The sequence below is a fragment of the Micropterus salmoides genome, unplaced genomic scaffold, assembly GCF_014851395.1.
Source record: "Micropterus salmoides isolate LMB-PRFRI ecotype aquatic unplaced genomic scaffold, ASM1485139v1 Ms_hic_scaffold_20, whole genome shotgun sequence".
Classification (NCBI taxonomy): domain Eukaryota; kingdom Metazoa; phylum Chordata; class Actinopteri; order Centrarchiformes; family Centrarchidae; genus Micropterus; species Micropterus salmoides.
In genome coordinates, this window is record NW_024041151.1 from 15158369 (window position 1) to 15173247 (window position 14879).

A 14879-nucleotide genomic window follows, 5' to 3' on the forward strand; every position below is an offset into this window, starting at 1 on the left:
TGTTGTATTCAATACTTCATGTGTATATTTCTAGTAGGAAAGTCCACTGCTTTAATAGATAAATTCAAATACTACAAATAGCATGGGTAACTGTGGTATACTACTGCAAGATATTTTTCCCCCCACATCAAAAAGATAATTTTCACTTTATTAATGCATCGCAATGACTTACTCTTTTGCAAGTAATTCTAGTTTCTGTATGTTTGTAAATGTTTGTAATCCCAATTTTTTTTTTTCCCCCATTAGGAGTGCCTTTCAAGGTGTCAAACATGAAGGAAGGCACATCCAAGGACTCACCACTGGATATCTACTTATACCTCAATGATATTGGGTAAGCATTAGATGGCTTATCCTAATGTCTGTTAAACATTTATTGAAAAGCAGTTTTACTTTCCATGTAGGATTTGTAAGATGTCCAGTGTAAGGAAGCATCTCTAACAGAATTGTAAGTGTCCCCAGAGTTAGAGCAGTGGTTAAGTTCACCACCTCTTGAATGATGTGTGTCTGTCGCTGCTGGCCTGGGATCGAATCCCACCAGAGGTTTCCCTCCTGTGTCTCCTCCACTCTGTCTGCCCCTCTGCTTTCCAACTGTCTGAAATAAATGAAAAGTACTGAAGTTGGGCTGGCTGATACCAAAGAAAAATCTGTTTCCTCTACCACTTTTAAACTCTATGCTTTATGTTGCAGGTGTAGATTTCCTTTCAATTTTCTTTTTATTTATTTATTTTTTGTGAAATTGTCATCAACTTTAGACACGGTCATTGAACTCTTGTCTGTTTTAAGTTAGTGCTGCTTAATTTTATGCATCACAAACTAGTCAGTAGCTTTTCAAAATATCATACTTGAGGAAATGATGAATGAATTGGACTGCTAGTAGAAGATGCAACAGCTATTTATAATGCGGAGAAATCTGTGAGTTCTTTCCTAGCAATGTGTAGGGCTGTTGTGTCGTATGTTTTTTGCTCATTAATTGGAATTTTTAATATTGTATTGTTTAAATGATCATGTTTTTGACTAGCAGGCAGTTAATTCACTTAATGTAGAAGGCTCCTTACGTGGGCTAATTTATTTAAAAGTGAAATTAATGTATGAGCGTGTCTACTCTCCCTGGTTTTTCTCTTAGTGGAAAGCATGGTGTGGGCCGAATTGACATCGTAGAGAACCGTTTCATTGGAATGAAGTCCCGAGGTAAGGAATTAAAAATTATATTTATTTTTATCTGTCTAGTTATGACATTTTTCTATTTATGTCAAATTAGTCTGACAGGCTTCCTCACGTACACAAACGGTGATATACACTGTAAATGCAGAGAGATGGACATATTTGCACTTAATTTTACATTCATTCAGAAGCTTTCCTTTCAGTATCCAGGGCTTTCATGCAATTTGCAGTTATTTTACATGAGTGCTTTAAGTGACACACTTGCTATTCCACTTCCATAAAAGTGGGCTGAGTGGCACACTCTCCTCAAAGGAAATGTTTTACTCTGGTTCACCTGGAATCATAGACACTGAAGTTACTTGCAGTCACTTATACATGCACACAAATAGAGAACGAAAGCACACTGTGAATAAGAAAACGGCGCACATGCTTCACTGGATACACACAAATACACAGTCGACCCATGCAGTTGCACACGGATGTATTTGTCTTTTTGTCTTTGGTATCAACAGGCAAATAAAAAAACTCCTTTGTTAGGTCTCTACATGTGTTACTGCAGCTAATATACAAGGCCATTGAGCTGTTCTTTCCTTTTTTGATGCACACACAGATACACACTCCTTTTCCCCCCACAACGCTATGTGCTATGATTGGCAAATTGACTGGCCAACACACTGTGGCTGTGGCGCAACTTGGCAGGTAGAAATTGGAAAATGGGAAGCCCACTTTTCTCTCCCCTCGGCTGAACAAAAGATCAAAGCTTTTCCCTCTACTGAAGCAATAGGAAGAGGTTGAGCACAAGGTGTCCAAGTGGTTGAATAACTACCATCGAGTGTACATGTTGGTCTCCTCTGGAATGAAAGTCGCGTTAGCACAATAGATGATGGGAGGGATTGAATGGGGACATGTCATACCTATTTGTGTTGGGTCACATTTATTTGTGTGGGGTCAGGGAAGCGGAAGGGATTGAAATGGTTTGTCAAGAATGTTGTCACTGTGCCACAAAACATTGAACAGCCTGTGTGCCAGACTAACATTTCCCACCTGTCACAGTGCTGTCAACCCTCTGACCTGTGCACCGGTGACGCCGTTAGCTGAGGTGCACCTATGAAAAGCAGTCGGAAATGGCTGGATGTTTTGATGAACAGTCTGCCTCATGTCCAATTCTTGCTGCTTTCAAACTCCAAGGCAGTGGCACTTAAATTTTTTTGTCAAAAAATATTTGAAATGTATTTGCTTGTTTATTTTTTAAATAAATTTTCATTTATTGATATGATTTATACAGAAATGTCCAAACACTAAATGGCAAACTATTTCACGTTAAAATGTGATTTTTCTGTCAGTCTCATTTATCTGCTTTTATTTACATGTGTTGCCTGTTTATGCTGGGCTAACCGTTTGCCCAAAGGGTCAGAGGGGATCAGCTCAGGAAGAATTAACTCCTGACCTGAACCCCTTCAGGCCTGCAGCATAGTTAGCATACCTGCAGTAACCATATAAAAGATTAAAACCTCAAAAACCACTGGGGGTGTTGTCTCTTTAAGCTTAACAAAACTGCCACAGTTGGAGCTTACCTAGATAGCGTTTCATTGTTTGCACCTTTCTGTTAGCTAGCTCTCTTTTGGAACACTTAAGCCAAGTTGTGTTGGAGGGCAGTTTTAACTCAATAATCTGATAGAGCCAGTGGAAATGTCCCTATGTGCCCTCTGTGGCCCTGGATCACCAAAAGGCCACAAGCCGTTCTGGATCAGGTGGAAACCTTTTGAGGCTTTAGACAATTAGCAGCATTGCTAAGCTCTGTTTTTGGCTGCCTGCACAAAGTAAGTGCTTCTCCATTTTCAGATCAGGACTGGTGCTAGAGTATTTGTGGTCGTACAGATTTGAGCTCCAATGCTCAGCAGATTGTAAGAGATTAAATAGCATTCATCTGTTAAATCTCAGGAAAGAGTTTTGGAATCAAGGGAACACCTCTGTGAAATTTGGCAGCCTGGTGTGCAGTGAAGTGTTGGTTATGGGAGCTTGGCAGCATAGCTTGAATCAAAAGAAGAGTGAATATCATTCAAATTGACAGATGATGTGAGGAACCGTGTATTGGATGGGGAAATGGCACTCAGTTTTTCAAAATCTCTGCTCTCACGAAAATGGATGTCATTGATAAAGCTCCTATTTCTGTTGTCAGATCTGTCATCTAGCGTATTCCCTGCCCTCCTTTTGTTTTAGCTGACATTTGAGTGACAGCTTCATTCCTCCTGTCATTTACCTCATCTTTTCTCCTCTCACCCCTCCCTCCCTGTCCAGAGGGGGTAAATTGCAGGGTAGGCAGAGCCTTGGTCCAGGCTCCAGGCTGGCAGGGGCCTCCTACCCTGTCATTTACCCAGGACAGGATCATCCATGTTTTGTGAGCACTGTGAAGACCTGTCTGTTAGACAACTGATGGCTAATAGAGCTGTTTGCTTGTAGTTAGTTCAGATGAACAGGGCTTGTAGTTTATGCTCCTATGAATGGCCTCTGATCATGGTTGTGATCAAATTAAGGGGTGCATTGGAGGAAATTATGTGTACTATGTCAGTATTTTTTCCACAATTTCTTTCATTTTGGGTCTCTAAAAGGTGGTATACTTTATAAAATCATGATAATGACAAGATATTATGTTAAATATTTGAGATGGACAACATTAAACAGGCTGGTAAAGATGCATACATCTCCTAACTGATCTCTTCATTCCTGTTCAAAAACTGAACAACTGTGTTGTGTTTTTTTTGCAAATATTCATTCATTTCATTTTTGATTTCTTTTTTCCTTTGTTTGTCAGGGATATATGAAACCCCCGGAGGCACAATTCTGTTGAATGCCCATTTAGACATCGAGACCTTTACCATGGACAAAGAGGTCCGTCGGATCAAACAGGGACTGAGTATCAAGTTCTCAGAACTCGTCTACAATGGTAAGTCTCTAAAATACATAATCTTAAATTATACTTCACTTATTCTGTTAGATGTATTGTCTTTCTCTTTTCTTTCCAGACATATTGCTTAATCATGATATTTTACAGCTAGGCATGCCATATATTGATTTCAGGACAGGTTACAAGTACCATGATTTGGCATTACACAATATTATATTTTTACATGCTGACAAATCAGATCATAAAAACTGAAGGCTCAACATCCCTTTGGAGTTCATATAAGACAGAAGTGAACGTCTAAAATGCGTACCTACGTCTCTGTTTGTTCAGTGTGTTTGCATACGTGTGTGAGCTTTTCTTGGCTCAGGTGTCTTAATCATCCCCTCTGCTCAGTCTCCAGTCCCCTGCACCTTCATCCACATAATAGGATCAGTGCCATTAGAGACGACTACTAGGCCACTTCAGTTATACTCTCCAGAGACGGGAAGCAAACCCACACGCATAAAGGTGCTACCTTCAGAAGCAGGGCAGAGATTAAACTCATTGAAGGTTTAAATCATTAATAACTCTGCAGATAGCAGAAGGCTCGCAGTGGGGCTTATGTTAACAATCCACCTGTCTTGCATCTGTTTTGCATTAATAACGTCACACTTTACCCAAACAAATTTTCATGAGAGAATATACAGAAATTAAAGGTAGTGCAGTACTGGTGCAGCAAGTGTTTGACAATTGGAAAATAAACAACAGCTACATCTGTGTTTGTGGTCAATTAATTGCTTAGTTGAATAAAAGAAAATTCTGCAAAGTCAGTTTTGAGAACTAATCTAATGGTTTGTCATTTATCAAGTAAAAGCAGATATTTGCTTGCTTTTCCCGGTTTCATATCATTGGAAAGTTTTAACTGTTGTTAAGCATATTAAAAACAACACTTTCAGATGAAAGGTATTTTTCATTATTTGTTAAACTAAATTGACCAAATGATTGATGATGAAAATAATTTTAGAAATCTCATTAAATAACCACCATACAGACACACACACAGTGACACAGACAGAACTGACATCGTATAAAATCTAGTTGACTCCACACTAAACTGGGGCCTGTGTGCAATTGTCATGTCAGACACATTGTGCCAATTCAGAGGCAATGAAAGCAAGGAAGGATTGTGTCTTTGAACATGGCCAGACGATGAGGTGGAGGTCAGCTGCTGATGAGAGGAGGACCCCTGCTGAGTGGGGCGTGCCCGACCTCTGAACATATACAGACACATCCCTCGCCCATCTGTCTCAGAGGCTGACGAGCCCAGGTCAGCGAAATGGGACAAAAGAAAGGGGTGTATGAACTTCACCTGGAACAGAAATGAGACCAAAGCACAGAGAGAGTTTTAGCTCATGAAAGAGGGACCCTGCTGCTAATGGAGGATTTTCACAGAAGGAGCCTCTTTCTTCGCATGTCCATCCTATATATTGTTTTCCATTCCATATAACATGTATAACAATAAATGTAAATATATATAAATATCAACAAAACTAGTGGAACTTTTTATTTGTCCTATAGGTGACACTGGGCAACATAATCAGAGCATTTAAAGAGGGTTTTGTTTAATAAACCTGTACAACCATGCCTTTTTGTTAACATGCAGCTGTTTTCTTGCTCTTCTCAGGCTTCTGGTACAGTCCGGAGTGTGATTTTGTGCGACAGTGCATCGCCAAGTCCCAGGAGAACGTGGAGGGCAAAGTACAGCTATCTGTCTTCAAGGGTCAGGTCTACATCCTGGGACGAGAGTCACCAAAGTCCCTTTACAATGAGGAGTTGGTCAGGTAAGCTAGGACAGAATTAAAGGCATTGTGTATTTGTGCTTTTAAAACAGAAGTAACCATGTGTCAGTGAATGAAAGTGTGTTCTTGTTCTGACTTGACAGCTGTGTTTGGCTGCTCTGGGCACAGTGCAGCTATTCCACATGTTCAGCAGCCAGCCTGTTGTTAGGTCAGCTTGCCCAAGTTCTCTTATGATCCCCCCCCCCCACACATCAACATACTAAACCGACCCTGCCTCACAAAGACATAAGAGAAGTGTCAAGCTCAGTTCCTGGAGGGCAGGCCCCCGAACCCAGCCCCTCCTACTGCACCCCCCTGGCCTCTGAGCTGTGGTAACAGTGGGTTTGTTCAGGAGGCCGACCCCTGATGCCCTCTGGGCAGGCTCACCACTGACCAAAGTAAAACCCCTCCATATGCCTCTCCATCTCCACTTCGGTCACACACGCTCCTGTTGTACCCTAGAGTCAGAGATCTAATGGCGTTTTCAGCCAGAGGAGAGAGGTGATTTCTGGGCTTTTAACGGGAAAGGACATGGGTGTCATGCTAGTTAAGCAGGTCAGGGAGATGGAGTCAAAGAAACATGTCTCACACAGTCAGACATTCAATTCCTTGGAGTGGTTTGGCAAGCGAAATCGCCTGGGAGAAAAATAAATCAATACCCAAGTTTATATTTTGTCCAGTGTGATCGAGAGAGATTATACTTTACTCAGACTGTTTATTCATTCAGCCCCTATTAACCCATATTGTATTAGCTTGTTCCTTTGTATTCTGTTTTCAGCAAAACAATTAATAACCAACTGCTGAGTCACTCTTCAAGATAAATTATGACTCATCAATCTTTGAACCAGTCAGTTGCTAAGAAACTCTCACTAATGAAGGCTTGTGTTCTCAGTCCAACACCTGATCCTTGTAGAGACACATGCCTTAGCTTTGACAACGTGTGTGTGTGTGTATGTGTGTCAGAGGTGTTGTGTTGCAACATCACAAAGACCTCGAGGCAACTGACAGATGGCCACAGTGGTTCTTCATAAGGGAGTATGTTACAAACTTCACTATTATAAGCAATCAGAAATCAGTCTCTAATGCAGCCATGCACAATAACACATAACTTTATACCATGCTAATGGAGAATACTCATCTTTCCTATACGCTCATCACTGTTCTAAATTAATCCACATAACATTACATTATGGCTGCAGTGATTTTTTTTTTTTAATTTAATCTGCCATTTATTGTCTCAATTAATTGATAGTTTTCTCTATTATGCCCTTTTTAATTTTTTTTTAATATTTTAACCTCCCAACAATCCAAACCCAAAAGATAGTCAGTTTACTATCATATATACTATAACAAACAAAAGTATCAAATCCTCAGATTTAAGAAGCTGGAAACAACCATTTTTTTTGCTTGACATTTTTGCTTGAAAAATTAATAAAAAGAATAAATAGTTGCAGATAAAAATAAACCCCCCACAAATGAATCAGAAACTATTATACTATATATATTTAACTGGAATTAATGGATGGAAAATGTATGATTTGGCCCTCCGAGTTTGATGAGACAAAAATAAATGTACAAAAACATCAGGCGTTTTAATGCTGCCGTTTGGTGCTCTCCAATTTTTTGTTCATGTCTGACAATATAAATATATCTATGATTCACCAAAATTGGCAGATAATCTCAGCCTTGCTAATGTATCAGTCAGGATGCAGTGCTAAAACAGTGCCGTTATATGCATATGTACATGTACTGTACCTGACAGCGATACACCTGGAAGCAGCAGTCTCACACACACACTTGCCGCTACATGACTACTCGTGACCGTCACACACACGCACATACACAGACCAGATTAGGCATGAAACCCCCGCTGACATCCTGTTGGCCCTCCATGGGCAACAGTAAACGGCGTCATTAACACAGTGGTAATACAGCCTGCCACCGCACCCGTCTGAGACAGAAATGTCACCCTCCTCGCTGTCCGCTGGCTCTACTCTCAATTAGACTGCAGGGTTTCTTAAGGGAATCCACAAAATATCACATGCTTGCGAGCACGCATGCACACGCGTGCGCACACACACACACACGCACGCACGCGCACACACAAAGAGTGCCCATATTCTTTGTAGCCAGTCACTCATAATGGTGTTCAGGTGCCGAGTAGGGAGCCTTGTATTGAGAGTTGATGATTTAGTTGTCTGTCTTTCTTTTTATAGTGTTTATCCTATCATTTGTTGGCAATTTCCTCTTTTGCTAAGTGCTTTTGAAGAAAGAGTGCAAGCTGTACACTGGGAGTTGGGGGTGTCGTAGGGAGGAGAGGACTCAGTGAGGGAGTGTATTAAGCACTGCAGGTAGAAACTGCTGTAATTACACAGCACACGGACACTCTTTGTGAAACACTCACACACACTAACAAGAGACTTTACAACAAGCAGCCTGAGCAACATAGAACACGCAGTGGCACAAGTTATAGATTTACGTCCTTTTTAGACGAAGTGGATGAACTGGAAGAAACATCAGATTACAACATCGTCTCCACATTCAGCTCAGAGTTGATATGATGGGATTGTTTTAAAATGGGTTATGTGCGTCTTTTGTGCGCTTGTGAACATGAGCATGTTTTCATTCTCCAATATTGCTTCTCCTTTTATTCAGGACTAACAATGCTAAAGAGGAGCATTCAAGGGGAAATCGATTGGAACATTATTTCAAAAGAGCAGATTATCAATGATCCAGTTATCCCAGTAGTTGATGAGGCTCCATGTCTCTTATGTTTACTGCAGTGATACCAAACATTTCAATCATTTTGTAACCAGAATATCCTGTAACTTTTTCTCCTGAGCTATGTTTTCCTCCAGTCTCAAAATTGATCTGCCTCTTTCTTGGCTCACTCTAGCATGGATGTGCAGGGAGACTACGATCCATGTGATGCCTCTGGATTCATCAGGATAAATGCGGTCAGGTAAGTATCCCTTTAGCCTTAAGAGAAATAACCAACAGCTGTATAAAACCTTCAAAACTTGTATATTTAATGTGGTCCACATGCATGACCCTTATACCTACACTGGAAACTGACATCTTATTCTTTTACCTTCTTGTTCTCCTCCACAGGTTAAGGGAACACCATCGTCTGCAGGGTTTCTCCAGCACCAAGAAGTAACCACTGCAGTCCTTTGAACCACCTTTCTTCTCTCCACTGTGTCTTAAGCAGTAGTAGGTTTAGACTTTGTGTCTCCATTGCCTACCTTTTTGCCTTATTGTCTACTCTGCATTATATTAGCATCAGTATCAAGCACACCAGAATCTTACTGTAAAACCGTGAAGTTTCTTAGGTGGTGAAGAGTGGAGGAAGAAAAACGTACGAAATGTAACATAAAGACAGGAAAATAGTTTAAATTGGGTGTAAAGAAATTTCCATGTGGATAAGAATTTTCATTGTATGGATTTCTTAGTATTTGATCTACTGGATTTCTCATTCTCGGCATCAGTAGGTCATTAACTGACTGCAAATATTAAATCTAAGGATTCTTTGTTTCAAAAATAAAATCAAGTGAATTGTGTATTTTCTTACTCAGCACTTTTCTTAATTCATTACAGAAAATTATGAGCCTTTATCATCAGTTTACATGCAGACACTTTGGCGACACACATCAGCCCCTGTCAATTTAAATGTGTCAGTGATTAAGTGTTCATGTCTTTGGCAGACAGCCTATTTATTAATGCCTGCTTGTTTAACTTTAGTTTGGGACTATGCAGGCACTGCCCCGTGAAGACTTCGGGGCAGCGAGGACACCATATCATATTTACAATATGTAGATGAAGCGGTAGCAGTGTATGGGTTTGACACAGGCAAAAGTCAACATGGTGGCTTGCTGATAGCCACTGGAGCAGAAGTGATGAGGCCATTTCTGAGCTCAAATGGCACAAGTCAGATGGAAGAAAAACCAATTGGCCATACATGTTGCATACATATACATATTTCCCTACTCTGTATAAGGTCTCCAGGCATAGAGAGCAGGAACGAGGGAGAAGAATAATGTGTCATTCATTATTACCTTTTTTTTTTTTTTTTTTTTTGGATAAACCTGGAATGGTTGAGCTCTGTTTTCCTCAGGCTCACATTGCTTGTGGATTGAAAACATTTGTCAATATGTGACCATAAGGGTGAAAAAGCTTTAATGCACACTAACATCAAGCAAAAAAAAACTGTTTTGCACAATGACACGACAGCCACACAGATAAGTGATACAATATGCTCCATACTATTATCACCCTTCAGTCTGGAGGGGACAGCAACTGTTTTGTGTGCATCTCCCCTCGGTTCCCACTACTGAAAGATGTCATTCTTGGATTGAAGTGTTGGGTACGGTGTGGGCCTCAAGGTGGAGTCCACAGGCGCAGGAGACCCCCTGCCAGGTGTAATGGGCAATGAGGGATCCTCAGACCCTTTCAGTCCTTAAAGAGCCCCTCAGCCCCCCGCTCAATTACACGGCAGGCGTCTCGGTCTTTGCCTGGTCAATTACCAGCCAGCCCCTGCATTTACTGTCGTGCACACACAGGTTGCAAGATAATCAGTGGCCACAATTGCCCGGTTAGAAAAAGGGGATGGATGGAGAGGTATTCAGATTAGTCAGTCAAGCTGAAGGGGAGGTAAGAGGGATGGGGACAGCTATCAATCTCAATCTGGCTTCAGTGGTTGGAGGGGGAGGATCGTGGTGACCTTTTAACTTTATTTCTGGAAAGATATGATCCCGGCAAATTTTTCCTGACGTGATAGCTGTCCTGTACAATGTGCTTTTTTGTTTTATGAATAAAAAGATGGGTGTGAAGTCCTTTCGGGGATTTTAAGTTTTATTGAAACACAGAGCTCTCTAAGCAAAAATCCTGACTGTGCATGTACGTGCGCACCTGGATACACATCTACTTACCCACTCATCTACCATGTCTCATATTCCACCCACTTTCCCCTCCCTCCTACTTGTCTACCCAGCCAGCCAGGTATGAAAACTGACTGACACCTGACCAAGGGAATTAATCATCCTTGACCCTGGACCAATTACCCCTCATTATCCACTCTGTGTCCACCTCTCAGGAGAGCCATATAACAATAGCGCAACATGAAAGTTAACTGCGTCACAGGGCCAAGCCTTAATGGACGCTCCTGTGCGACCGTGTCTCATCAGGAGTCCAGGTCCACTAACCCTCAAGTCCTTGTAACTCTCCAACAGCACGAGTACAAAGGAGGCTATTGTTCAGGATCAGGGTCTATAACCTTTTGAGATGAAGTGCCGCTGGCGATAAGAGGGCAGCCATGCTGGAAATGGATGATTGATGTTTGGGAATATAAGGAAGCGTAGAGATGCTTGATTTTAAGGTGCAAGTTTTTGTTGTGTTTGTTTTGCTACTTTACTAATAAGGAGCCATTTAAGAAATGGATTGTTAGTTGAAACTAATAGCAACGGTTAAGTAGTGTATTGATAAGCTATAAGCTATTGGTTTAATGTAAAAAAAAAATAATAATAGTTTGGCTGGTGTCTTTGCAATCCTTCCATTTGGTAATAACTCAATTATAAATATTTATAATCTAAAAAGCATTGGTAAATTATTTAGGTTTTCACAAAGCAACAGTGATGTTCATTTGTGGGGACAATAAGAAATAATTAACCAAACAAAGGACATCAGAATGTCTTTTACCCATCAGAATATTTTATTGTCATTCGATCTGTGCTCTTCGTCTACCTGTCTGTGTGGAAAAGGCTCCCATGTTCAGTGACCGCTCCTCTTAAAACACAATGAGACAGGAACAATGACCATGGGAGGTTAATTACCACCAATTAGAGGCCGAAGTGGCTTTCCTTTGCTGTTGCTTGTGTAACCCAAGCCACGTGAGCCCTATTGAGACATTGTAACGTGCGACCCCCTGTCTCTGGTCCTTTTCTACATTCAAGAATCCACATTTTATTAAAATTCAACTTGTGCATTGAAAATTATTTGAACATTTGCTACTTTAACTGACGAATTTCACTCAAGTACTTCAAATCATTGGACTTCATCCTTTCATTTCTCTGTTACTTTATTTTATCCGAGCATGTAATAAGAACACTCAGTGATATCTCAATAAACCAATAAACTGTCAATTGCTCCTTGTTTCTGAACATTTCACTTAACGCTACTTTACTTAGCAGGTAAGGGGTTAATGGACTGGCCCCCTGAGGTTTGTGCAGAAAGCTAATGGGCCTGGCAAAGATAATGAGGTCACTCTCTTACTGCTAAGAAACAATGAGCGATTTACAGGCCAGGATACCATGCCAATACTGTTGGCTTAATATACTTTTTATATTCATGGGTAACATGAAGTGGAGTAAAAATCAGAGGATGAACAGCTAATATTTTCTGAACTAATCTTTGAGGCTGATTAAACAGATGTTCTTAATGTGGTGGCTGGTTTGGCTAAATTAGAATTGTGAAAGTCATTCTGAGCAAACCCAGGCACTTGAGGACAGAAAACTATCAGCTGAGAGGGGAGTAGAAATTTCCAGCTGTTATTTGTATTAATTTGTTCATTAATACTGCAGCTCCGGTCACTAATTGGGTATAAATGCCATTGACGTACTCTAACAGAGCTGATATGTCCTAATAGCTGAAATGTCCATGCCATTCCTACTCTTGAAACTTGATCTCCTGCTACATCATCAAGAGACCATCTGTGAGGAACCATCAAAATAAAGCAGGATACACTTTGCCTTCCAGGCTAGCTAACATGCATGGATCCTGTGAGTGTGTGGGAGTGTTTTTCCTTGATGTCGAAGCCTATTTTCTGGTGTCAAAGGACACCCATACGCTGATGTCCTTAAGATCTATAGACAGATGGGACCATTACGGTCAAAGCCCCTGGCTTTGTTTGGCCTGAACTGGTGATGAAATATTGATGGAAAAATAGAAATATTTTGCCTGCTGCTCAATGTAGCCCATCTAAAAGGGTTAATGAGTGTGAGGACTTTCTTGTCTCCTGTTACAACAAAATGTAGCTCAACTACCTACTAACATTGACTAGACCGGAGTCTGCAGGCTCTATGGAGCTAATAAGAATCGATAACCTTTTCAATGCCGGATTAAGTTACCCTGTTGCTCTAGTAGCTGAATTTCTGGTTATGTTGAGTTGTAGGTAAACCTTATGGCATTTCCATCTTTAATGGAAGCGCCTAAAGGAAGAATTTTGACATTTTGAGAAATATGCTCATTTGCGAGTTAGATGAGACGATTGTTATCATTCTTATGTCTGTACGGTAAATATATATTCCTTCTACATCACCACAGAGCCCAGAGAATCTGCTTAATATGGAACACTTACTGTGAGATGTTAATTACAGCACAACTTCTACTCACTCTCCTGAAAGGCAACTGTTTTAGTGGACTTTAGTGGTCTGCCACTTGTCTGCAGGAAAACCCTTTATCAGCTGCTCAGATCTGTTGAGCCTGTTGGCACTGAAGTGCCTGTTTTTCTTACTTCATACATACCCACCAACTTCAGGTCAGGAGTCCATCTGCATGTTAAGTATCAAAGTAAGATTTCAGCGTGCAGGGTGTCTTTTCTAACCCTAGTTAATCCTGTGTCTGTATGCATTTTTTAGCTGGAATACTTCTGGAATACTAAATCAAAGCCTCTACCTGCTGGTGTCACACAAGAATTGCTGTCTACAGCCATGCTAGCTGCTTTGTTAGGGTGTAATTACAAGTTAACAAGTACACAATGACAATGCTAACATGCTTATGTCAAGCAGGTATAACTGATACCATGTTCACAATCTTAGTTTAGTGTGTTAGCATGCTAACATTTGCAACTCATCCTGAGGGGAACATGAATGTCTGTACAAAACTTTATTTCATTCCATCCAATTATTTGTTGAGATATTGCAGTTTAGCTAGTCTAGTCCTAGCAGAGCTGAAAACTACCTTCATCATTACACCCTCCTTCACTTCCCTGTTCCCCTGGGCCAGCAGCAGCAGTAATGCAGCACGCTGATCTCAAATCAATAGATTTATCTCCCTCATTTGAAAGGGACTTGGCTCGTGCCTCTCCCCTGCCCCTCCTCTCCCTGGGGTCTACTAGTGGGGTTTGTTTGCAGGCACACACTCTTTATGTTCTTCGATCTGTTGGTCTGTAAGGTGGTGAATGGATAAGAGGCCTATCAGGTTCAAGGTGGCTATCATGGTAGCTTTATCTGACCCACTCTCAATGAATCCCAAACCCCGGACGATCTAAATGTTTAATGGTACTGGTTATTTGGTTTTTATGGCGTGTGTTATGATGGAAGGTAATGCAGTGTAGGTTTCTTCCTATGGTGCCTAAATTACACCACAGGGTATGCTGGCTGTTTGGGTTGGGTGTTTAACTGGTCTTCATTAGTGAGCTTATAGCAAATATGTTCTAAAAGTATAGTAAAAGCAAAAGGTATGATAATTTTTTTTCTTTAAACCTACACACTGTGTGTAGTTTAATCACATACATTTATTTATGTGTCCCCACACCAAACAGTGTGTACCTAATTTTGCAGACCCATTCCACAAACATTTTCCACACTGACAGGGGTCTGATGGTACTGATTTTTAGTTTTTGACCACTAAAGTCACAACATAGCAAAAAAATACAGCTTGGCAAGTGTCTGTTGGACAGCCCTGCAAGACCTGGGCAGCATGAAAAGAGATGTTTTGCTTTATGGGACTTGTGGACATGTTGCCACCTTAAAGTTGATCCAGCCGTACACTTTGGTTGAGCATTACTTGCCGCTTTGCACCTCAGTGACTATGAGCGACACAGCAATAGGTGAGGGTTTTATCTTGAAAGTAGATTCAACACCAGCAGAGTACATCAAAGATAGATTCCATTTTCCATTTTTAAAATGCCTCAGACCCCCCATAAAGTGTGGGTTTAAAGTGCTGAAAAAGAATCACAACACCCCTTTGCTTTGGATGAATAAAAAAAAACATTCTGTCCA

The 14879-nt window shown here is 40.8% G+C and overlaps 1 protein-coding gene across 2 annotated transcripts in view; it reads left to right on the top strand.

The window, feature by feature from the left end:
* The window catches only part of ass1 (argininosuccinate synthase 1), a 28765-nt gene extending 19320 nt beyond the window's left edge, over positions 1–9445 (top strand). For both annotated transcript variants that reach the window (XM_038733331.1, XM_038733332.1), the window contains 6 exons: positions 247–331; positions 1124–1188; positions 3974–4105; positions 5730–5886; positions 8780–8845; positions 8995–9445. In XM_038733331.1, the coding sequence (XP_038589259.1) occupies positions 247–331; positions 1124–1188; positions 3974–4105; positions 5730–5886; positions 8780–8845; positions 8995–9043 (554 nt within the window). In that variant the 3' untranslated portion in view covers positions 9044–9445. The remainder of the gene's footprint in view (positions 1–246; positions 332–1123; positions 1189–3973; positions 4106–5729; positions 5887–8779; positions 8846–8994) is intronic.
* Positions 9446–14879: the final 5434 nt, after the last annotated feature.